This window comes from Lithobates pipiens, unplaced genomic scaffold (genome assembly GCF_037356315.1).
Source record: "Lithobates pipiens isolate NorthernLeopardFrog02 unplaced genomic scaffold, aLitPip1_a1.2 Scaffold_169, whole genome shotgun sequence".
NCBI classification, from domain to species: domain Eukaryota; kingdom Metazoa; phylum Chordata; class Amphibia; order Anura; family Ranidae; genus Lithobates; species Lithobates pipiens.
Genome location: NW_027507754.1, coordinates 46,233 through 73,137, shown reverse-complemented (window position 1 = coordinate 73,137; position 26,905 = coordinate 46,233). Strand labels below are relative to the sequence as shown.

The 26,905-nt window shown below is 43.8% G+C and overlaps 1 protein-coding gene across 1 annotated transcript in view; it reads right to left on the bottom strand.

Annotated features, from left to right (window-relative positions):
- Positions 1 to 26,905, bottom strand: part of ME3 (malic enzyme 3) — a 200,940-nt gene that overhangs the window by 162,772 nt on the left and 11,263 nt on the right. Inside the window, exon 2 of the mRNA XM_077484919.1 lies at positions 26,203 to 26,352. Coding sequence (XP_077341045.1) covers positions 26,203 to 26,352 — 150 coding nt within the window. The remainder of the gene's footprint in view (positions 1 to 26,202; positions 26,353 to 26,905) is intronic.

Below are 26,905 nucleotides of genomic sequence, written 5' to 3'. Positions count from 1 at the left end.
TATTGATGACCGCTAGAATAATTTACGTTGATATGTTATTTGGTTTACTTTTCAGGTCGCAACAGACTCCGGTTTACCCGTGGGGCCGGGGTGCGGGGAGCTGCCCGGCTGGGTGATTCTGCTCCTCCCCCCCCCCCTTTTTTTTTTTTTTTTTTACGGGTTCTTTATTTGTTTGTTTTTTTTTTTTTTGCTGTGCGCCCCACGGTGTTCCTATGACCGCTGTGGAGCGCACCGATTTGTGCCTTTTTGACAGGCTTTTTTCCTGTATGCTGCTTCCTTTTTGGAGCCACCTAGTGGCCTTTTTTGTTTTTGTTCTACTCACTACTGTTCTATACCAGACCTCCTGGGCCTGTTCCCCACGATTGATGTTTACAGCTATTGTATTATATATACCTCTGTTTATTTTACCGGGAACGAGTAACTCTGCCTATATTTCTTACTACTCCCTATGCGAGGTTGTTATGCTGTTTTTTCTCGCTCTTCTTACCTTTCTTCCTTCCTCCGTCTTCCCTCTGCTTGTACCCTCCCACCCTCTGCCCCTTCCCTTGCCCCCCTTGCCCTACCTCTATTCCCGCTCCCACACCCCCCAGGGTTTGCCCATGGTGCCACTTATATTGATTATGTTGATTCTCAGCTCCTCCCTACAACCCCCCCATGGCTAGTGACGGTTCCATAACCTTTGCTTCCTTTAATTGTAGGGGTTTCAACACGCCTGAGAAGCGGAGCCAGACACTATACCATTTTCACAAGAAGCGTGCGAAAATTCTGCTGCTTCAGGAAACGCACTTTCGCGTGGGAGCTGTCCCAGCCCTACGCAATAGATATTACTCGCAATGGTTCCACAGTGTTAATCCCCAGGCCAAATCTAAGGGGGTATCTGTTGCCTTTCATAAATCTTTTAACCCGGAGGTTCTAGACTCTCTCATAGATGACTCAGGTCGCTATATTTTTCTGAAACTGAAACTAAATGATTTTCTTTTCACAGTGGCTAACATCTACGTGCCGAACGTGGGCCAGGCTCGGTTCCTCTCCTCGGTCCTCACCAGACTATCCTCCTTTGGAGGGTCAACCTTCATTATTGGCGGTGATCTCAACGTTGCCCTCTCCCCATCCGCAGACACATCCTCGGGTAAGTCTTCTGTTCCTCGCTCCACCTTGACACGCATTAAATCACTTTTACACTCATCCCATCTGGTGGATGCCTGGCGAATCCAGCATCCCACGGAAAGGGATTACAGCTACTTCTCCATCGCACACAACTCCTACAGTAGACTGGACCACCTTCTCATATCACAATCCCTACTTGACACACCTCTCCAAACCTCGATCGGTAATCTTCTGTGGTCCGACCATGCCCCCGTCTACCTGACTCTGGTCCGCCCCCCTGCTAGCCGCCGGGGAGCGAGCTGGAGACTTAACGACAATCTGCTGCAGGACGCCGTGTGTATGGCGGATGTCTCTAAGGCCATTAAAGACTTTATAGGTAACCATTCCGCTGACACTACCTCCCCTATGAACCAGTGGGACACTCTCAAATGTGTGCTCCGGGGTACCCTTATACAACACGGTTCTCGCCTTAAAAAGGCCCGAGCTCATGACATACGCAGACTCCTTACTATCATTGCGGACCTCGAACCCCTCCGCAAAAAGGATTTGGACCCTGCTGTTTTTGTTCAGCTTTCCAATGCCCGCAGGGACCTACTCCAGCTCCTAGACGCGCACTCCCTGATCGCCAGGGATAAAGCGCGGAACCACTTCTACTCATTAGCAAACAAGTGTGGTAAGCACCTGGCTAGGATTATCCATCCTAGACCCCCACGACATTCTATCCCATTCATCGTTAGATCAGACCATACGAAAACGTTTAACACCTCTGGGATATCTGCGTCCTTCAGGCAATACTACTCACAGCTCTATAACCTCCCGCATGCAACCCCCCCAGTTAGGTCCCCTCCGTCTTCTGACCCCACGCAGGCTTATATTCTGGAGACCGCTCTACCTACTGTGGACGCTGTGGACGCAGCGACCTTGGACGAGCCCCTGACTACCTTTGACTTTCTAAAGGCTATTAAAGTCCTTAAAGTGGGAAAATGTCCGGGCCCTGACGGCTTCACACCCCGGTTTTACAAAACTTTTGCCCCCCAGCTTGCTCCCCTTCTGTCGAAAGCCTTTAACTCAGTGGACAGTTCTAGCCTCCCGTCCAAGGAATCTTTATCTGCCAACATCTCTATTATCCCTAAACCAGGCAAGGACCCATCCCAATGCAGCAGCTATCGGCCCATCTCCCTGCTCAACGTAGATATTAAGCTATTTGCAAAAGTCCTAGCCACCCGTCTGTCTCCTCTATTACCTAAAATTATTCATAATGATCAGGTGGGGTTTGTCCCTGGCAGGGAGGCAAGGGACAACACCACCAAGACGATACATCTCATTTCCCTGATCCAACGTAAAGGTCTGAGAGCCTGCCTCTTATCCTTCGACGCTGAAAAGGCCTTCGATAGGGTCAGTTGGAGGTTTCTACAGCTGTCTCTAGCACAACTTGGCCTTGGAGCTCCCTTCATCTCTAAAGTTATGTCCCTTTACTCCCGCCCCTCAGCTACGGTCCTGGTCAATGGTACCACATCGGCTCCCTTTGACATTGCAAACGGTACTCGACAGGGCTGCCCCCTGTCCCCCCTCCTCTTTGTCATCATCATTGAGCATTTGGCATGTGCCATACGACAAAACCCCTCCATTCTTGGTATTCAAACTCCGTCTGCCCATCACAAACTTTCCCTGTATGCTGATGACCTCCTTGTGTATATTCAGGATCCTCACATCTCCTTACCAGCCCTACTCAGTGAATTTCAACGTTTTGGTATCTATAGTAACTTTAAGCTCAACATCTCTAAGACAGAAGCCCTTAACATATCCCTTACCCCCTCCACGCTGTCCCTTCTGAAATCCAACTTCTCATTTAAATGGCAGGCCAAGGAGATCTCTTACCTAGGGGTCGTTATACCCTACAACTTAGCTGATTTGTTTTCCCTGAATTATATCCCCCTGCTTAACCGTATACGGAAGGACCTCGAGGAGTGGGGGGGATCTCCCTTACCCTGGTTCGGACGGATTAATACCCTAAAGATGGACACTCTACCCAAGTTCCTGTATTTATCTCAAACAATCCCCATCCACGTCCCCAAATCATTTTTTATCTCCCTACGCTCGTTGGCAATCAAATTCATGTGGAACAGGGGCCTCCCCAGGGTTAAATTTAAACTACTAACGATCCCGAAGACTATGGGAGGAACAGGCCTCCCTGACTTTGAGACTTATCATAAGGCCGCTCACCTGACTCGCATCATAGAATGGTTCTCTCGCCCTTCCTGCAAGGCCTCGGTGTCTGTTGAACAGGACCTTTCTCCTGTAGATCTCCGAGCTCTTCCATGGGGTTATAAACAGGACTACTCTCGTATGACATCCTTGTCCCCACTGACTCTGGCCTCCCTGACGATGTGGTACAGGACGGGGCTAAACACCACTCTCTCCTCAGATCCGGGCCCCCTAACGCCCCTCTTTGACCATCCTGCTTTACCACAAAGTACAGGGGCAGCCTCCCTAGGACCCTTTAAGCGTACAGAATGGCCGCAAGCCCGTACATTTGTGCATCCCTCTCAGGGGACCCCGGTCTGCGTGACAGATTCCGGAGATTGGCTCACGGCCCTACATATATCCACATTTGCCAAACGCCTACACTCCTCCTCTCAAATACATCGTAAGCTTACCGACTTCGAGGAACTGTGCTCGCTCCCAGAAACTCCCAAACACTTACTATCCTCCTTATATAACCTACTGCAGACTCTAGCACACGATCAACTCCCACACTACACCAGGCTGTGGTCTGCGGATTTGGGTGAAGACATCTCTGTGCCGGAATGGCATACCTCTTTTCATTTCACACATAAGTCAACAATCTCCTGCTACTCCCAAGAAAAGAACTACAAACTATTATCAAGGTGGTACAGGGACCCTGCTACTTTACACAGGATTTTCCCGTCTACACCAGCCACCTGCTGGCGCTGTGAAGCTTCAGTCGGAACTTACATGCATGTCTGGTGGGACTGTGAGAGGATCCGCCCCTTTTGGACACAGGTTTTTGAATGTTATAATCTCTTAGCTGATATTCCGGCTCCTATCTCTCCAAAAATTGCATTACTCTCTATACTGCCCGGGTCTATTAAATCACAGAGACAAAGATTGCTCCGTTTCTTTATGTCCTCTGCTAGACAGCTGATACCTGCTTATTGGAAGACGACGACCACTCCCCCATTGTCACGGTGGGTGTCGATTATGAATGACACTATGAGAATGGAGGAGATGTTGGCACTGGACAATGACACTTACGCCAAATTTCTTTCTCAATGGTCGATCTGGCTCCGCTTCTCTTCTTCTGACACTTTAATGAACCAAATCTTGAACGCATGAGGACACTGTGGGCTCTCCCTCACCCTACCCCCTCCCCTGCCCATATTCCTTCCCCCTCGCCCCCTCCCTCCCCCTTTCCTCTCCTCCCCTCTTGCTATTTAGCTTTCCCCTGTACCGCCTTGCTCCTTTAACTTTGCTCCTCTCTCTTCTCTCTTTCTTTCTATATTATTGTTTAAATATTGCCTCATGTAGTAACCCATGAGTATTTCTCACTACTGTGGCCTCATGGATCGGTGAGCAGGACGTTTTCTCTACTCTCCAAGTTTCCCGTCAGGGACCGGCTATGGCCAATAGTCGTTAGCCGGCCTCCCGTAAATGTTCTCCTGTTAATGTTCCTGTCTACACTTGCCTCATGATGGTTACTGTTTATTGTTTTTACCTGAAATGTTTCAATAAAAATATTTTCAACACTAAAGATTGTCTTGCTGACATCCCTTCTGGCTCCTTATCCTGCTTGCTGTGCTCTACTTGGATCCCTGACTTCTGGCCTGGCTGACTACCCGATCTGGTTACTGGACTCTGGCTATGCTTGACTACGCTTTTTCTATTTACCGTTTTATTTTTATTAATAAACAAGTGTGATTTAATTGTACTTCTGTCTCAGCCTGATTCATAGTTTCTGACAGTAGGCGAAGGCCATGAATTCAGAAGATACAGTCAATCCACTTGTTGGTAATATTTTTTCCAGATTGGATGAGCAAGATCACCGCATGGATCAGTTTGCCATGGCGTTACAAACGCTCCTGAATCGCACGGCTCACCTGGAATCCCCCACAGTGGCTGCTCCGGTACAACCTGAGTCTCTGTGCAGGCACCCGCCTCGAGTATTACCTCTACAAGAGGTATGTCTGGTTCTGTTCTGCTTCCCCAGCGATTTGGGGGCGATCCAGTTCAATGCAGAGGGTTTCTTAATCAGGTTGAGATATACTTCGAGATGCTGCCCCAGGCGTTTCCCACGGACAGAAGCAAAGTAGGTTTCGTGATATCTTTGCTTTCTGAGAGAGCCTTGGCCTGGGCTAACCCTCTATGGGAGACACAAAAACCTGTTGTCTTGAGTTACCCTCAGTTTGTGGCCTCCTTTAAAAAGGGCTTTTGACGTTCCTGCACGCTCCGCTTCTGCTGCCAAGTGCCTCATGTCCATCAAACAGAGTACAAGAACTGTTGCCGACTACGCATTGAATTCCGTACTCTGGCAGCAGAGGTTGCTTGGAACAATGAGGCCCTCGTGGCTGCTTTTTCTCATGGTCTCTCGGATTCCATCAAGGATTAGATAGCAGCCTGAGATATACCCACTGAGCTGGAGAGCTTGATCTCGTTTGCCATCCTCATTGACTTCAGACCCAGAGAAAGATTTTCTCTTAAGGAGCGCTTGCGGGAGCCTCCTGTACATTTGCCTCTGAGCTTTGTAGTCCCACCCATGCCTCCCTCACATCCCATGCCTCCTGGTACCAAGTTGGTCAGTTAAGATGAACCCATGCACCTGGGGTTCACGCCTCTCTCTCTGCGGATGAGAGAGCCTTTAGGAGGAGGGGGAGATTGTGCCTTTATTGTGGCCAGGCAGGTCACTTTTTGAAGTCTTGTCCTACCCGTCCAGGGAATGCCCGAACCTTGAGGTCCGGTCATGGACAGACCTTAGGTGGCGTTGTTTCGTCCCCAGTTATCCAGAAGAATAAGCCCCTGGTTTTGGTCACCCTTTCGTGGGCTGAGTCATCCATCGAGATACAGGCTCTAATCGACTCTGGGGCTGCAGGCCTGTTCATTAATGCTGCATTTGTTTCGCAGCACTCGATTCCGCTGAAGCTACGTGACACTCCACTTGCCATTGAGGCTCTTGATGGGAGACCTTTACAGCCTGCCCATGTAACTCATGAGACAGTTCCGTTGTCCATGGCCGTAGGGGCTCTTCACCATGAGATAATTCAATTCCAAGTTATTTCCTCACCCAGGTTTCTGCTGGTTATTGGTTATCCTTGGTTACAGAGGCACAACCGCTCTTTTGATTGGCTCTGTGCTGAGGTTCTCTCCTGGTTGCCACAATGCAGTGAGACATGCTTCCTGAAGGTATCCAAGGTCCTGTGCACCTCTTCACTTCCCTCCCTGCCGGAGTAGTACTGTTATTTTTAGCGATGTCTTTGATAAAGGTCAAGCCGGTAGTTTGCCTCCACACCGGTCTTATGATTGCACAATTGACCTTCAACCTGGTAACATACCTCCTTGTAGCCGGGTTTACCCTTTATCGGTCTTGGAGGATAAGGTCATGGAGGAGTATGTTGCTGACACTTTCTCGAGGTTTCATCCACAAATCCTTGTCTCCTGCTGGTGCTGGTTTCTTCTTTGTGAAGAAGAAGAGCAGGGAACTGAGACCTTGAATAGATTATAGGGGTCTCAATCGTGTCACGATTAAGAATGCCTACCCGAGTCCATTGATTACAGTTATTTTGACCGCCTCAAGGGAGCAACGGTTTTCATAAAACTTGACTTGAGAGGGGCATACAATCTCCTGCGCATTAAGGAGGGCGACGAGTGGAAAACTGCATTTAATACCAGAACAGGCCATTATGAATACTAAGTAATGCCTTTTGGCCTTTGTAACTCCCTGGCAGTTTTCCAGGAATTTATTAACAATGTCCTCCGAGATTTGTTGCAGTTGTGTGTGGTGGTTTATCTCGATGTTATCCTCATATTTTCCAAGTCCCTGGAGAGCCACCACATAGATGTCTGTCGTGTGCTTCAGAAACTAAGAGAGAACAATCTCTATTGTAAACTGGAGAAGTGCGAGTTCCATCGTGAACAGGTTACATTCCTGGGCTATGTCATTTCCACTGCTGGTTTTTCGATGGACCCAGAGAATCTTTCGGCAGTCCTACAGTGGCCTCGACCCGTGGCTTTACGTCCTCTGCAGTGTTTCCTGGTCTTTGCTAACTACTATCGGAAGTTTATTCATAACTTCTAGTCTCTGGTCAAGCCCCTGACTGATATGACCAGAAAGGACGTTAACCCACAGAGTTGGTCCCCAGAGTCCATTAAGGCCTTTGAGACTCTCAAGGCTGCCTTTGTTTCTGCTCCTGTGTTGGCACATCCTGATCCTACGTTGCCTTTTATCCTAGAAGTTGATGCTTCTGAGACTGGAGTTGGCGCCCTTCTGTCTCAACGTCCTAACTCTGAGAGCGCTATGCATCCGTGTGGCTATTTTTCCAAGAAATTGTCACCTGCTGAGTGCAATTATGAGATTGGTGACAGAGAGCTGTTGGCGATCATTTTAGCCCTGAAAGAATGGAGACATCTCCTTGAAGGTACCACTGTGCCTGTTCTTATTCTTACTAACCATAAGAATCTTACATTCTTGTCTGAGGCTAAGCGACTTTCTCCCAGAAGGGCGTGGTGGGCTCTTTTCTTGTCGAGCTTTAATTACATTGTCTCCTTCTTACCCGGTACTAAGAATGTAAGGGCTGATGCCTTGTCACGACAATTTTCCTCTACTTCCAAGTCTGAGTCGGTTTCGGTTCCTATGATTCCTCTTGATCGTATCTTGGCTACGGTTCGCACCAGTCTTACTTCTCCTTTGGGTGACAAAATTCTTACTGCTCAGGTCCATGCTCCTTCTGATAAACCTTGTGACCGCTGGTTTGTCCCTGAGAGTCTCGGTACTGCTGTGCTCCAGACTTACCATTCTCCCAAGGCAGCTGGCCATCCTGGGAAGAATTAACCTTTTTTGGGCCATTTCCCAACAATTATGATGGCCTAGTCTACGGGCTGATGTTACTGCCTTCGTAGCTGCCTGTCCCGTGTGTGCTCAGAGTAAGACTCCACGACACCTTCCAGTGGGCCTCCTACAACCCATACCCAATGGAGAGAGGCCCTGGACTCACCTGTCTATGGATTTCATTGTGAAATTGCCCAACTCTCAAAGCAACACTGTTATCCTTATGGTGATTGACTGGTTCTCAAAGATGTGTCATTGTATTCCACTTAAGAAGTTTCCCACCTCTGAGAAACTGGCTTCCATTTTTGCTCGGGAGATCTTTCGCTTACATGGGCTACCCAAGGTGATTGTCTCAGACAGGGGCAGTCAGTTTGTCTCCCGGTTCTGGCGAGCCTTTTGTGCACAGTTGGGAATCCAGCTTGCGTTCTCTTCTGCATATCACCCGCAGTCTAATGGGGCCGCAGAACGAGCCAATCAGTCCTTGGAGCAATTCCTACGCTGCTATATTTCTGACCATCATAACAACTGGTCTGACCTATTACCTTGGGCAGAGTTTGTTCACAACAGTGCCTTGAATTCTGCCTCCCGATTGTCTCCATTTATTGCGAATTATGGTTTCCATTCCATGTTGCCTGACTCGTTTGTTCCGCAGAGTATTCCTGCGTTAGAGGAACATCTCCGTGGACTTCGTTCCACTTGGGTATAAGTCCAGGAGGCTTTGCGTCATGCTAATGATAGGTACAGACTCCATGCTGACCGCAGACGCCTGCCTATGCCTTCCTACAGGTTGGGGACAGGGTCTGGCTGTCATCTCGCAACCTCCGGCTTCATGTTCCCTCACTGAAGTTTGCACCTCAGTTTATTGGGCCTTTCCGTATCCTTCGCAGGATTAACACAGTGGCTTACGCGTTGGACCTTCCTCCTAGTATGCGCATCTCTAATGTGTTTCATGTCTCCTTATTGAAATCGTTGGTCTGTAACCGGTTTACCACCTCGGTGCCACGTCCCCCCCCTATTCAGGTTGAGAACCATGAGGAGTATGAGGTATAATCTATTGTTGACTCCCGTAGGTTCCGTGGGTGCATACAGTACCTGGTGCACTGGAAGGGGTATGGTCCGGAGGAACGCTCCTGGGTTTCATCCTCTGACGTACATGCCCCTGTCCTCCTCTGCGAGTTCCATAGACGGCTTCCCCTCATGCCCGGTGGCCCTCCAAGGGAGAGGGGTCAATAAGGAGGGGGTACTGTCAGGGCTGGCTTAGCCCTTCCTTCTCTGGGCTGGCTGCTCAGCTGTCAGCTAATTGCCAGCTCTCTTCTCTCTCCATAGTTACCAGCTGTTCCTGATGATGCTCGTCTGACCTGCCTACTTAAAGCCTTCCAGCTTACTTCACCTCTGCCTTCGCCTTGGTCACATTACTGAAACCATTTCCTGCGGTTTGTTTAAAGACTGGCTTGCTGACATCCCTTCTGGCTCCTTATCCTGCTTGCTGTGCTCTACTTAGATCCCTGACTTCTGGCCTGGCTGACTACCCGATCTGGTTACTGGACTCTGGCTATGCTTGACTACGCTTTTTCTATTTACCATTTTATTTTTATTAATAAACAAGTGTGATTTAATTGTACTTCTGTCTCAGCCTGATTCATAGTTTCTGACAGTAGGCGAAGGCCATGAATTCAGAAGATACAGTCAATCCACTGTCTCAGCCTGATTCATGGTTTCTGACAGGAAGCCTGCCATTTGGGTGTGGACTGGACATTCTGGCTCCTTGCTGCGGAAGCTGTCGGCATAATTTCAAGAGTACCATTTCAGAAACACGTACATCTAAATGTTTGTATGTGGTTCCTACCCACTGGGCCTGATTGTACATTGTTTGGACTTTCTTAATATACTGATCTTATCTAACTTGGCCTCTAAATGGTTTCTTTGCCACTGGTGCACCACACTGCACCCTACTCACAAGCGCTGAAGGAAAGGGGGAGATCAAAGCTAGGGCACCACTGAGTGCTGCCCGTTCACATGATTGGTCAGCTCTGAGTCAGTAGTGTATTTAGGTTTTGTGCTGCCCTAAGCCTGACTAAATTTGTGCACCCCCTAATTTAAATATGACCCACCCCTTTCTGTCAAGGCCACACCCCTGGCTGTTTAATACCCGCCCTGGAAATTTTCGAGTGGGGACACTAGTTCTGAAATCCTGAGGGGGGCAATGGATTCCCTTAATTTGCATAGATTACCTCTCACTTCCTGTTTGGCTATGGGGCAGGAAGTGAAGGGAAATCTCTGTAATGGGACAGGGATGGTAAACAAATAAACTGATGGGGCTATAACCCTCCCTTATTCTATCCAAAATGGAAAAAAAAGTGTTGCCTATAGTTCTACTTTAAGCACAAACTTCTGATAATTTTATGGAGAGGACTAAGATGATATAACCATGCCAATGGTGCAGAAAACTTATAGCAGCGAGGAAGGTTTGTGGTCCAGGATGACAGGACAGTCAAAATTAGAAGCGGCACCCCCCCCCAAAGAATGCCGGATGCCCGCATACCGGAAGCACTGTGGCAGCTTTATGGGGGCGCTAAACTAATTTGCCTCTCAGCCCAGTCCACCCCATAAGACTGGCGCTACACTAACAGTGTAGCACAAGCCGGCTGGGACTCTTTCCGTGCTGCCCCAGGCATGGGCCTTGTTGGCCTAGGCCAGGATACAGCCTTGCTCTGAGAGGTGAGTGTGTATGCTCAATTTTTTTTATAACCCCTAAACTTCTCCTTCAATTTATTATATATATCAGATCCCACTTAGAACATCGACTGTGACCAAAACGGAACCAAGTAGTGAAACATGGCCTCAATGATTAGGCCCCTTAGGGGGCAAAATGCATCTGAAGGATCTCTCCTGCAGGTGGAGAGCAGAGCTGAAGCCATCTTACACTGTTTGGTTCAGTTTTGGTCACAGTGAGTCAGCGTCCACAGTGTGATCGGTTGCCATTTTTCTGCCTGACAATCAGTTTTATATGATCTACACCAGTTCGTTACGTGTCATTGTAGTCAACATCATGTTGGCTGCCATCAGTGTTAGGAGCATTAGGCTAGGTTTACACATATGCGGCCATGGTTTCAGTGCGGCAGTCCGGTGCGTTTCTTTTCACTGGTTCAGGTGCAAATTTTTGCATGAACCGCACCCAAAAAACGCAGAAACCCCACCAGGGCAGCTCCGCACATGTGCTAACCGGCTGCATTGAAAACCATCCACATTCACATGTTATGCAAATTGGATGTGGTTGAAAACACATCCATGTGAACCCAGCCTAACAGCTGTACTTTTTTAGGCTTGTATACATGAGAGCTACACTTATTTGCTATACCTTTTGAATACAGAGATAACGAGGTATCCTTTTTTCCTTTAATAATGTAATTAAAGCTATATATCTGGTACAAAGCATGAGAAAGTTATTTAAAAAAATAAAAGTGTTTTTTTTTTTAAGCTTAAAAGAAAAAAAGAGGATTATACAGAGATAATAAAAAAGCAAACGCATATGCAAGCTAAAAAATAGAAGTGGAGGAAGGAGTTATTTAGTACGGATTAGGGTTAGCTAAAAGTTAACAGACGTCAAATAGGAAGAATAAAAAAAATTAAAAATCATGCTTGTGAAGTTGCTTAAAGAGTACAGTATGTATCTCATTTGCCAAAAGTCCTTAACTTATTAAATGCATAACATAGGAATCTACCACACACCTGGCCTAACCAGTTATTTAATTCCTTGTGGATCAGTGACATAAAAAAAAAAAAAAAAAAAAAAAAAAGGTATGCCTTGCAGGACTTCATTTAGGTACACACACATTATATCTAGTATGCCCTACCATTGGGCAAGTTCCAACGGATGCAGCCATTAACTTAAAGATCAACCTAAAAACACAGTGGGCAACCCAGTAAATAAACAGCAGGGGTAAATCATAAATTAAATAAATATCCAAGGGTAAAAGTTCCATGAGCCCCAGGGGCTGAAACGTATCACAGTTTTCTTCTATTTTTAAGTGGCTGCAGAACCAAAATTCTTTTTTGTTTTAATATAATTTTTTAGATCACAGTCGCATTACCCCACACTGTGACACATAATAAACCTTGCAGATTTTGGGTCACCTTATCTGAACTCTCTGTATTGTCTAAACCACGAGATCAATGATAGAGTATATAGGAAGTCCAAGCCCCGTACCATTTCCATGTTTTCCTAAGAGGACATAACTTTCATTTTACATTGCATGCTGAGGACTTGGCCGGGACCCAGAAGATCGGTGCAGATAAAAGAAGCCATAGGTAATGAGGTCAGGGCTTATAAAAGACAGGATTTCAATATTTTTTAAGGTTTTTGATTATTTTGGTTGAACTGGAAGATAGGGTTCATGAGGAGTGGAAGTCCCAAATGTGAAAAATCATAAATTGTCAGGATGCCGGTTTGGGTGGGGAGCCGCACTTCCATGGAAACCATCTAAACAATGTTTTATCTTCAGTTCAAGTGCTTTCTGTTGATCTAATGAGGTTTTCCCCTAATTTCCTACTGAATAATTGAGGTTTCCTGAAAAGCAAATTCCTGCACAGTTCTCTTGTGAGTGCCGTACATATAGTCGCCTTTCTTGTTTACTTGCATTATAAGCTTAAAGTGAAGCTGTGCTCTGGGAAATACTGCAGGCTTTTGTGTTCTGATTTTCATGCTTATTTCCTAAAACGAATCTGTGTAATAAAACATGTCTATGAACAATTCTCCTGTAGGGTGTCAGTCCCAAAAAATGTGTGTATCCATAGCAAGTTTGAATGCAAACTCAAAAAATGAACGGTTTTGTCCACCGTTATCCCATGCTGCTACTGTAAGAAAATAAATGACTGTTAGACCCCAAATGCTTTTTTGTCTCCTGAAGTGGGGTTTCTTCAGGTTAGTATGGCTACCGACTCACAGACACTGTTTTTTTTTTTGGTAAAAGCAGCTTCTGTGTGATTGGTAGGGATGAGCTCAGCTGCGTTCGGATCCTAGTCCAAATCCACTAGACCTATCCCGCCAGGAGGCAGTGTCTGTGGCCAAGGCATTCCCTTCCCTGCAACCACGCGCATACTTTTAGATTTTGCAAAAGTGTTTGACACGGTTCTCCACATGTGGCTAATGTGCAAGGTAAAGTCTACAGGTTTGGAAAGATCAGTTTTTAAATGGATAAAAAAAATTGGCTAAAAGACCGAATTCAGAGAGTAGTGGTTAATGATTCTTACTCTGAATGGTCTAGGGTTATCAGTGGTGTACCCCAAGGTTCAGTGTTGGGACCCTTACTTTTTAATAGAATTATAAATGATATTGGGTCTGGGATTAAAAATACCATTTCAGTCTTTGCAGATGACACCAAGCTATAACATCCTTATAGAACATCTTTAACTTACAAGCCAACCTCGATACTCTGTTTAATTGGGCAACTATGTGGCAAATGAAATTTAATGTTGATAAATGGAAAGTTATGCACTTGGGGGCCAAGAATATGCTTGCATCATACATACTAGGGAAAGTAAAACTGGGGGGGGGGGGGGGGGGGTCAATGGTGGTAGAAGGATCTGGGCATTCTAGTAGATCATAAATTTAATAATGGCATGCAATGCCAAGCTGCAGTTTGCAAAGCGAGCAAAGTCCTTTCTTGTATTAGGAGAGGTAGTATGGACTGTAGAGAGAGAGACCTATACAAATCATTAGTAAGACCCCATCTGGAATATGCAGTTCAGTTTTGGGCACCAGTTCATTAAAAGGATATCGGGGAACTGCAGAAAGTGCAGAGAAGGGCAACCAATCTGATAAGAGGCATGGAGGAGCTCAGCTATGAGGAAAGATTAGAGGAACTGAATTAATTCTCTCTTGAGAACATATAATATACATAATACATATACAGTGCCTTGCGAAAGTATTCGGCTCCCTTGAACTTTTCAACCTTTTGCCACATTTCAGGCTTCAAACATAAAGATATAAAATTGTAATTTTTTGTAAAGAATCACCAACAAGTGGGACATAATTGTGAAGTGGAACGAAATCTATTGGATATTTTAAACTTTTTTAGCAAATAAAAAACTGAAAAGTGGTGCGTGCAAAATTATTCGGCCCCTTTACTTTCAGTGCAGCAAACTCACTCCAGAAGTTCAGCGAGGACCTAAATGACTGATGGTGATAAATAGAATCCACCTGTGTGTAATCAAGTCTCTGTATAAATGCACCTGCTCTGTGATAGTCTCAGGGTTCTGTTGAAAGCGCAGAGAGCATCATGAAGACCAAGGAACACACCAGGCAGGTCCGTAATACTGTTGTGGAGAAGTTTAAAGCCGGATTTGGATACAAAAAGATTTCCCAAGCTTTAAACATCCCAAGGAGCACTGTGCAAGCGATCATTTTGAAATGGAAGGAGTATCAGACCACTGCAAATCTACCAAGACCTGGCCGTCCCTCTAAACTTTCAGCTCAGACAAGGAGAAGACTGATCAGAGATGCAGCCAAGAGGCCCATGATCACTCTGGATGAACTGCAGAGAACTACAGCTGAGGTGGGAGAATCTGACCATAGGACAACAATCAGTCGTACACTGCACAAATCTGGCCTTTATGGAAGAGTGGCAAGAAGAAAGCCATTTCTCAAAGATATCCATAAAAAGTCTTGTCTAAAGTTTGCCACAAGCCACCTGGGAGACACACCAAACATGTGGAAGAAGGTGCTCTGGTCAGATGAAACCAAAATCGAACTTTTTGCCCACAATGCAAAACGATATGTTTGGCGTAAAAGCAACACAGCTCATCACCCTCAACACACCATCCCCACTGTCAAACATGGTGGTGGCAGCATCATGGTTTGGGCCTGCTTTTCTTCAGCAGGGACAGGGAAGATGGTTAAAATTGAGGGGAAGATGGATGCAGACAAATACAGGACCATTCTGGATGAAAACCTGTTGGAGTCTGCAAAAGACCTGAAACTGGGACGGAGATTTATCTTCCAACAAGACAATGATCCCAAACATACAGCAAAATCTACAAAGGAATGGTTCACAAATAAACGTATCCAGGTGTTAGAATGGCCAAGTCAAAGTCCAGACCTGAATCCAATCGAGAATCTGTGGAAAGTGCTGAAAACTGCTGTTCACAAACGCTCTCCATCCAACCTCACTGAGCTCGAGCTGTTTTGCAAGGAAGAATGGGCAAGAATTTCAGTCTCTCGATGTGCAAAACTGATAGAGACATACACCAAGTGACTTGCAGCTGTAATCGCAGCAAAAAGTTGGCTCTACAAAGTATTAACGCAAGGGGGCCGAATAATTTTGCACGCCCCACTTTTCATTTTTTTATTAGTTAAAAAAGTTTCAAAAATCCAATAGATTTCGTTCCACTTCACAATTGTGTCCTACTTGTTGGTGATTCTTCACAAAAAATAAAATTTTTATATCTTTATGTTTGAAGCCTGAAATGTGGCAAAAGGTTGAAAAGTTCAAGGGGGCCGAATACTTTCGCAAGGCACTGTAACTGGATAGTAACATGTATAGGTAAAGTTGATCCAGGAAATAACTGATTGCCTTTCGGGAATCAGGAAGGAATTTTTTCCTCTGTTGGAGGAAATAGGATCATGCTTTTTTTTCTTTTTTTTACTGTTGGTATACGATTGTATGTGTATATATATATATATATATATATATGTGTATGTATTTTTTTTCCCCTCTATTGGTTGAACTATATGGTCTTTTAACAACCAGACTAACTATGTAACTATATATGTAACAAGGCCCATGTATACGTGTGACTGTATGACAGGGAATGCCTTGGCTGCTTAAGATTATTTGTCGGAGTGACATCTGTTTGATGGGACAGCTGAGGTGGGATCGGACTAGGGCCAAACACACTTGAGCTCATCTCTACTGATTGGCTGGAAGGCCTCAGCACTGTCACATGCTCCCAGCACCCGCTCATCATAGAAATGTAGGTTATTGTTTCCAGAGAGTGCAGGGACAGAGAGTATAGGGCAAAATTGGACTTTGAAGACCATGCAGGGCAAGATAACAGTGTTTCTGCAACGAATTAAAGCAGAACTCCACCCAAAAGAGGACGTTTCGCTTTTCTTTCTCCTCCCCTCCTCTGCCATATTTTTCATTTTTTTTCTTTGGAGGGGAGGAGCAGGTACCTAATTTTCCAAGGTACTCACACCCACCTCTGCTAGAATCATCTAGGTTATTCCACTGTCCCTTCTGGGACACGTCACAGGCCCCAGAAGGCATGTGCAGTGGGTAGAAATCAGCTTCTTGCATTTAAGATACCAGTGCCAGGGACCCAAAGGCTGGTGACAAACAAGCGCAGGCAAGGACGGCACTGAATCCCTGGACAGGCGAGTGTCCTTTTATTACAAGTCAGCAGCAACAGTATTTGTAGCTGTTGACTTTTAATTTTTGAAAACCTGGCTGAAGAACCGCTTCAAAGTGCAGGGCACTTAGTTGTTACCCTCCTCAGCAGCACATATTGCCCCTCCCCTGCTTTTCTGTGTAGCCCGCCAGCAATGCTATCACTTAGCACCACTTTTTACATTGCATAATATTTGAGCGACTGTTAATTAAACATATTTTTTATAAAAAATACACTGACATTTTAATGAACACAAGTACAAGTACAATGTAATCCCTATTTAAGAATATAAGAAAAAAATTAGACTGTTGCGTAAAAAGATTCCATATATGTCGAGTGTTAAAACTGTGTATGCATACAAAATTTTGACAAACCAAAATATCCAAAATTGCAAACAGGCAGCTCATCAATTCAGAAAAGAGCACTTTTTAAAATATATTTGTATGTACTGCAATCCACAGTGACCGACACAGTCAGCAGACAGTGAAAAAATGACAGCGACTGGTCAATGTGTAAACAAAGCACATTGCTCAGGAGCCAATTATTGCAGTTTCCAATCACTAGGCTAATGGCTCGTACACACTATAAGAAAATCAGGTGAACATTTTCATCCGAGGAGCGATCTTTTGATTTTTCTGATGGTGTATAGACAACTTTCGACAGACGATTCCAACATTCCAAATGAAAATTTCTGAAGGGACAAACTCCAAATGTTTTCTTGTATGGGAGCAGAACGAATGATTTTTGCTTAATGAGTACCGTTTTCGTATGAGAAATATCAGATACGAAGGACTGTGCATGATCAAATACAAAAAATAATGAAAAAAAAAAGCCTTTGTCGAATTTTTGTACATTTCCTCTATCGTCGGTTCTGATGCTGTGAAAAATCGAGGAAAACCTGGCCAACCGTTCGTCCGATTTTCTCATAGTGTGTACGGGGCTTAAGACCGGCCATACATGTGTTGAATACCAAAATAATTTTCTTTCGAAAGATTCGTAACTAAGAATTTTCATTCATATTTCGCACCATTAGTGGGCCACAGCAACTGACGTTTTTGTGCGGCCATTGAAATTTGAGTGATGTTGGGAAATGTTTTTAAAAAAAATCGAACAAATTTTTAATCAATGATGGGAGAATGGTGCGAGATACAAAATTGAAAAAGAATTGCGCATGAGCTGTGACCTAGAAACAAAAGAAGATTCCCGGCCACAAAAATTAATTTCTGTAGTAACATGAGATGAAATTGAAGGCTTGGTTGGCCAAATTTTGAAATCAATGGTGGCACCATCGCATTACAAAACAAACAAACTTTCGAATTTTCAAAATTTGTTTGGAATTGCCTGCATTTGTATGGCCTGCATAAAAGACAGGCAGCTGTCATTGACAGCACGACTTTAAGCCTAGGAGCGTGCACAGGTGGAATAGAACATAGATTAAATATTCTCTCGAGGAATGCCGGACTTCCGGTGGAGAGGAGTGTACGAGTGAGTGAGTGACTGACGCCGCTCCCCCCTCCCTTGCTAGGAAGAAGTCTCAGCGAGATGAACGACCGACTTCCCTACCCCTTGGAAGGGGACGACGGAACGGCCAACTAGCTGCAAATCCGAGGATACCCCCCATTAGGCTGGAAAGGCCTTACCTTCTTGCTGCCTCCATCCTCATATCCTCTCCTCTCCTCCCCTCTTGCGGCCCCTTTTCATCCCCTACATCCGAGAGGTGCCCGGCTGCTGGGACTGGTGGACCGGCGGGGTCGTGCGGCACAGAGCGGGTGACGGAGCACCAGAGCGGAGAGTCCAGCGGGAGGAGCCGAAGACCTCGCGAGATTCCGGGACCTCCTACACACCAGTGTGGAGTTATGAAGGGCTGACAGATCGTGTTGCCGGCGCGGCCAGCGGGGGTTAGGCTGGAGGCACGAACGGATCCTGTGGAGTAGGTTTGTGAACCCCATGCTAACCTGGATTGCTGATACACAAGAGAATAGCCTGGAGAACAGCCCGGAGAACATCAGAAGAGAGGGTGAGAGAACTATTATTATATTCTCTATGGAAAAGTAATTTTGAACTCTGAATGAAGTAACTCTGAATACAGGTCTGACCCACCCTGAGTACATATATAAAGGCTGTATAAATATATGAATACATGTATAAAGGCGCATGGACTTTTGTGATACGATTTAAAGGAACCGGGTAGCAGAGAACCCTAGCACACATCATTATATATATTTATATGCTGAAAATCGTTTATGGTTGTAGACATAGCTTGGCTATAAAAGAGGCTGGTGAGTAGTTGGAGAGCCCCCTCCCCCATACACCCGGGCTTCTTAAAGACCTGATAGAAGCACGGATGCATAGCATGGGGTAGCAAAGAGAACGGACATTTATATAAAGAGAATTAAAGAGATAACAAAGAATAAAGGAAGTGGGGAAGAGTAAGCAGCAGGAATGACAACACGCAGACGTGCGGCATTACAACCAGCAGCAGGCGGAAGCAGGAACTCGGCAAGTGTATTGCGAGCCTACCTGACGCCGCAAAAGGGAGAACGGCTAACAACCCGGAGCCAAGAGGGGAGACGGGGGAGCCTGGAGATGGCAAGCGGACATACAAAGGCTGGAAGAGGAGTATCAACATTGAACCACAATGAGCCAATAGGGTATGGCCGGGGGTTACAAACCGCAGGCAAAGAGGAGCGGAGAGTTAGCGGAAATTACTTGGAGGGAAGGCAAAGAGAAGGAATACAAACCCCAGGAAGTTTGAAAGAGGATTGGAGGGATGGTGGCATAAGGGTGGAAAAAAAAAGACTCTCAATAATGGAAGGTACTGCAACAGACCAGGGAGCGGATTTACAAAGATCCCCTGACAAGGAAAGAACAATAATTAGTGAAGATAAAGTAACCCAACATACAACTGACAATGGAGGTAATACACATGAGGAAGAGCAAACAGAAAGAAGGGTGAAGAGTAAAGACCATAAGGGACCTCAGGTTGACACACTAAGGAAAGAAAGGATAAAAGAGAGACCGGAAAACCCCAGTATGACAGAGCAAAATAAAAGAGGTTCTGAGGGGACAGAGACGGAAAGCATAAATATAGAATGGGATCTAAGAGAGCATATAAAGGCCCTCCCTACGAAGGCGGACATTCAACAGCTAATAGCAACAGTAGAGAAATCATGTAAGCTAGCAGTAGAAGAACTAAGGGAAGAAGTGGTGGCAATAGGTAATAGATTGGAAGGAATTGAGAACACCCAAGAAGATATGGCACAGGCAGTAGCAGAGAACCAAGACACTATTAAACGCCACGAGGAAGTAATGAATAATTATAGAGATCAAATGGACGAATTTGAGAACAGGGATCGGCGACAGAATATACGCATACGAGGACTACCGGAAAAATATCACAGCAACGACCTGCCTATGGTAGTCCAAAAGCTATTCTGCCAAATTATGGGAACAGCTGCGCCGGAATTCATTGAAATGGATAGAGTTCACCGTGTTACATCTTTCGGTATTCAAAATAAAGACAAGCCTAGGGATGTGATATGCAAATTGCATAAGTACACAATAAAAGAAACAATAATTAGGATTGCACGAGATACCTCTACAATTGAATACGAAGGAGCCCATATCCTTTTGTTCCCTGACATATCCCGTCGTACATTAATGCAGCGCAGAATGGTCCGACCGTTATTGGAAGCTCTACAGGCAGCAGACATTAAGTACCGATGGGGGTACCCTTTTCGCTTAATAGCAGCAAGGAACGGGAAAACAGCAGTACTACGCACCAGGGATGATTTAAAAGAGTTCTTAGAAATACTAGAACTCCCACTTGTGGACTTTCAGGATTGGAGAATAACTAATATCAAGACACTAATTCAACGACCTGAGCCATGGTCCCAAGTGGGAGGAAAAGGTTAAGGAAAGATTATAGTACTCTTTAGTATAAAAGACTGAAAGCAGGGAAGAGAAGAGAGACTTAGGAAGTAATAGAAATGAATAAAGCAAAGGGGGAAGGGGGGAAGTACGGGTTGGTGCTTAAACTTGTCACTTAATTTTATTGTAATTTTTGGTGTTTGTTTTTTCTTTTTTTTTTTTGTATTTTTGTCTGTTTTTTTTATTTATTTATTTATTTATTTTTTCCAATTAGGCAGGTCCCGTGGAAAGGGATCGATAAACCTGCAATATGCAGGAAGGAGGGAGGGCTCGGGAGGAACAAGGAGCAACCAAGCGGGCCCACCCTACCGTTAGTTGGTACATTTTACAAAGTAAAGTGTTAAGTTGTGGATGGGGTCAGTATGGATTTTTTTTTTAAGTTTTTACCGCAGGTGTACATGGAGGCGGGGAACACGAGATGTGCAGCAACAGATTAAGAATGGTACATATTTACTCAGATTAAAAGAATGGCTAAAACGTTTAAAATAATGACTTATAATGTAAGGGGATTGTGCTCACCTCAAAAAAGGGGCCGCCTTTGGCAAGAATTAAATCATCAAGCTGTAGATATAGTATTTCTACAGGAAACACATTTCACGTCAGGATCTGTACCAAGGCTACCGTTATTCCCATACAACCAGTGGTTTCATGCAGTATCGCCCATTGCGAGAGCTAGAGGAGTATCGATAGCCTTTGGGAACACGTGTCCTTTAACATCCATAGTGGTGAACACAGGCTTAGAAGGGAAGTTCCTTTTTATTAAAGGAACACTGCAGGGACAAATGTACACATTCGCTTCAATATATGCCCCCAACACACACACAGTTGATTTCCTGGGAAAAACACTAAAAGCGTTAGAAAAATTTAGGGAAGGGTTTTTGATTCTTGGAGGGGATTTTAATGTTATTGTTGATACTAAACTAGACACAACTACAGGGAAAACACCACTATCATTTAGAGCACTTAAACATGTTAAAAAATTATTTCAATCCTCACACTTGGTAGATAGTTGGAGGGCATTAAACGGAGAAAAAAAAAATTACAGTTACTACTCAAAGAGCCATAATACCTATTCCAGGTTGGACTGGATCTTGGTAGATCAATATTATTTAGAATACGTAAAAACAGTAAGCATAAAGCCAATAACGATCTCGGATCATGCCCCGGTGGTGGCGGAGATCTTCCCTATACACGCGGGTCACAAGGAACGAACGTGGAGACTAAACGAGTCATTACTGGACAGTAAAATAATACTAGAGGACCTCCAACATAAATTAGAGGAGTATTTCGATTTAAATACGTCAGAAGAAGTATCGGAGCAAACAGTGTGGGAAGCCCACAAAGCGGTAATTAGAGGAGAATTAATAGCACACGGAACGCGAGTAAAGAGGGAAAAAAGAAAAGAGATAGAAGATCAGTTGGAAAGAATAAAGGAATTAGAGAACAAACATAAAAGTACTTGCGAACTAGGAGATGCCAGGCAGCTGGGAATTATGAGGGAGGAGCTCTCCAGGTGTCTGGACAGAAGGGTCAGGGATAAATATAGATTTATAACAAATAGATTTTATGAGCATGGGAATAAATGTGGCCGATTACTGGCTAGACAACTAAAAAAAAAGAGGGAATTATCCCATGTACATGAAATTAGAATAGAAAATAAACAAGTAAAAGACACAAAATCAATAGCAAAAGAATTTCAACAATATTATAAGAAACTATATAATATCCAACCCATTCTAGAACAGGCAGAAGATAGGGGGAGGATAGAAGAAATGAGAGACTATATTAGTAGCTCTACAATATCAAAGTTCCCCTCCAGGTTAATAGAAAAACTAGAAGAACCAATAACCAAAGAGGAAATAAGAAAAGCAATTGAGAACCTGCCGAGGGGGAAAAGCCCAGGACCCGATGGGCTAACCAATGCATACTATAAAAAGTTTGCCCAAATTTTAGAAATACCTCTGTGCAGATATTTCAATAATATTACTGCCTCTAACCCAATGTCCTCAGAAGCACTGCTAGCATATATAACAGTTTTACCGAAACCAGGGAAGGACCCACAGGAATGTGCTAATTACAGACCAATATCACTGCTTAATTCAGATACTAAATTAATGGCAAAAATCATAGCTACTAGAATACAAGAAGAGGTAACACAATTGGTCCATCGTGACCAAACGGGTTTCATGAAAGGCAGAGAAACCAAAGATAACACCATTCGAGCCCTACACATACTTTATTGGATGCAAAATGGCCCAGATAAATTACCCAGGACAATGCTATCAATGGATGCCGAAAAGGCATTTGATAGAGTGGACTGGGACTTCATGAAAGAAGTACTGAGAGCAATAGGAATGGGAGAGCGAATGATGGGATGGATAGAAGCCCTATACGCAAAACCCAGGGCAAGAGTGAAGGTAAATGGTATTCTATCAGGATGCTTTGATATACGAAACGGCACAAGACAGGGGTGCCCCCTGTCCCCAATACTGTTTGCCTTGACTCTGGAACCATTTCTGTGCAGGGTGAGAGAAAATAAGGGAATAAAAGGGATAAGAATAGGATCTGAGGAGCATAAGGTATCAGCATATGCTGATGACCTATTATTCTATCTTTCAGAACCACAGGGATCAATAATGGCACTAATGGAGGAGGTCCAGAGATATGGAAAAATGTCCAATTTTAAAATAAACATGGAAAAATCTATAATACTACCATGTCATGTACCCCCATTGATGTCAAGGGTAATGAAGGATAACCTCCCATTTAAATGGGAAAAAAAATCATTATATTATTTAGGAGTACATATTACGGCGGAAACTAAATCTTTATATGAACTTAATTATGGAACTCTAATAATAGAAATAACTAAAGATCTAAATAGGTGGAAGGGTCATTCACTGACATGGTTTGGAAGGATAAACATTTTGAAAATGAATATATTACCTAGAATAATATATATCTTAAATACCGTACCTAAAGCAGTGCCTCAGGTCTTTTTTAAGAGAATTCGTAAAATGTTTATATCCTTTATATGGAACGATAAAAACCCTAGAATAGCATATGATATACTGCGTAGAAATAAGAAGGAAGGTGGAATAGGGCTTCCAGATGTCTTCATGTATTACAAAGCAATGTCTATGGTACGAATACTAAACTGGTGTCATGACTCCTCAAACAAGGCATGGGTTTCGGTAGAAGAAAGTATGGCGGGCAGAAATCTAGCAGGGGCGCCATGGATACAGGCCACGAATAGAGCTTTAGCAAAGTGGACATCACCACTAACACGGAATACATTAGCAGTATGGGATAGAATGAACAAGAATGGAAAATATGCCCCACGCACATCACCAATGGCCCCATTAGGGGGATATCCATGGTTTCCACCAGGGGAAGAAAAGGGAGCATTAGGTTCTTGGGGCTCAGGGGGCAATACAAGGTGCCTAAGATATGCTCCATCGGGAAGCTTACTTCCTTTAACAGAATTAATAACATCACAAGGAGAAATACATATGTCGAGATGGAGATATTACCAAATGAGAGACTTCTTTAATAAATTAGAACCTCAAGTAAGACCGCTGAGCTCCCTTACGACATATGAGAAGATGTGTATGAAAATAGAAAAACCAAATAACTTACTATCCCAGATATATAAATTAGTCCTTAGTGAACAAAGTAGCACAATTCCTTACTTTATAAGAGAGTGGGAGAAAGAACTAAAATACACATTTAGACCAACACAAATAAAAAAAATTATGGAAATGACACATGAGACATCAATAAGCGCAGCAATACAAGAAATGTCATACAAGTTTATAGCTAGATGGTATCGAACCCCAGCCAGAATAGCAGAGATATATCCAACAGCGGATGGGCATTGCTGGAGAGGATGTAAGGATAAGGGGACATACCTTCATCTATGGTGGGACTGCCCAAAAATTGGGATTTTTTGGGAGGGAGTGGCTAAATGGATTGGGAGGATAACAGCAAAACCAATAGAAATGACACCCCTACAATTTCTGTTTCATGGGACAGAAGGATCCATTAAAGCTTATAAAAAAGGAGTCACACCACATCTGCTGAATGCAGCCAAAATATTAATACCTAGATATTGGAAACAGATAACATGTCCCACTATATTGGAATGGAAGGGGGAGGTAGATAAAATAATGGAAGCTGAAAAATGGATATACGATATAAAAGAACAACAAGAAAAATATAAAAATATATGGGCAGGCTGGAAGCACTATTCCCGAGAAATAGAGAAAGAGTAAGTTATACCAGATTAAAAAACCCCTCCGGAGTCTCCCAGAGATCCCTGACAGGGAGAGGGAGAAAGGAGGGGAAAGAGAAAAAATTAAGAAGCTGCTGTGCAAACTCGTGCACTCCAAAGGTACATCATACAAGGGGTAAAGGGATAATACGAACCCAAACCACAACTTATAAATTTTGTTGTCTGTAGTATGGTTGAAGGTATATGGGAAGTGAATAAATGATGGAAATGTAATTGGAGGGGGGGCCTGAGGGAAGAGGAAGGGAGGGGAGACAACCAGTGGGGGAGACACCAAAATAAACAACATAATTGTTAGGAAACATAAAGGAAAGCCGAGGACTTTCCTAAGCACAAAGCACAAACAACACACCAAGGGATCACAAACGGAATAAAAGCACGAAATAATGATTAAATAAGAAAATAATAATTTTATTTATTTTTTTTAAAAAGGAACTACAAGGGCACAAAAACACACATAAAGAAGGGAAATAACACTGGGGAGAAATTTAAAACTCCCCCCCACTTTTTTTTTTTTTTTTTTTTATAAATAAAAGGAACCACAAAGGCACAAAAGGAAAAAAAAAAAAAAAAAAAACACATAAAGAAGGGAAATAACACTGGGGAGAAATTTAAATTCCACACCCACCTCTTTTTTTTTTTTTTTTTTTTTATTCTTTCTCTCCCTCTCCTACACACCGGTTGACTCCACTCCAAATATCCCCTCCTCTCAGGCCACCACCTAATATTGTTATAGATAAGCAGTGGAAAGTACATATGTAAATGTGAAGACATTGAGGGACTTGTGTAAACCTCAATGCCTTAGGACTGAATGTAATTGTAATTGTTTGGTGAATTTTTTTATATAAGAAAATAATAAAGATGATCTAAAACAAAAAAGATTAAATATTCTCTCAAGTCGACACCATGTCCAAGAATATTACTCTTTGGGATTGTGGTCGTGAAGATTTTACTGGCAGGGCCTGCCGTTCCCGACAAAGTGTTGTGGCATCTTTTATTCGGCTATTCTACTATTGTAGAAGAGTGGTCAGCTGCTTTTCTACAGCAGCACAGAGATGTGGTCTCAGCAGAAGCTCAGTTGGCCAATATGGGGTAATGGACTTGTTTCATGATTAATACGGAAAATCTCTTTCGCAGAAATAAAGTAACTAATAATGGCAAAGTGTATAAGCATTAGAGTCTAAAAATGCTCACTCAAGTAACCAGGGTTTAGAGAGCAAATATGAAAGTTCATAGGAGGCAGGTATGTACACCTGTGTCCAACTTCAAAATGGCCTGAGAGTATGGAATGTTCGCAAAGCTGATTACACCATCACGTGCACTGCTTACAGGTGCCCAAAGACTATGTCTGTTATGGCAGAAGAGTCATTGCATTATACTGTACATAATGTATGTGCTGGAAACCTTCCAATAACACATTTCTCACCGTGGTCTTCTGAAAGTCAAGCCGTACTGCTGACATGCCAGGCCCACCGTGGGTGTGTATACAATAGGCATGAACCTCTCGATGTCTGAAGTCAGCACGCGATAGAAGAGCTTCTCATTCCTGTCTTGTAAAGTCATCAGGATGATGTATCTGAAGGTTAACAGAAGGGAAAGTTAGAACAGAACCACTGTGCTATATGTAAACTATGTGCTGATTTTCTTTTTCTTTGCAATGGAACTTTATATACTGTGTGTGATCAAAAAAACAAAAAAAACCAAGGCATTTTGACAGGGTCTGTGTACATTTTGAGCTATGGACCTCCTAGGTTAATTTCTAGTGGTTGTGGCAACCAGACAACAGTTAACTAGTTACAGTGAAAAAGTTCTGAGAGAATTAAACTCGGTTTTCCTATAGCTCCACCAAATCTTCTGTCACATCTTTTATCTGTGAATAAGCAATACTTGTTCTATGTTTAGTAACTGGTTAAAATAAGCCATGGAGATTGTTATGCAATTATAGCTCAAGTCAAAGAAATCTTTTTTTTTTTTCTTCTTGTTCTGGAGATACAACATGTTGTAAGGTACCAGAAATAAAGACCATGTATCAATGTCAGTTTCCACGTTCAAAAGTAGCACAGGTCCATGGGGGGGGAGGGGCAACCTTGAGCACAAGACAGACATATTGACACCTAACCTTGCTGCTG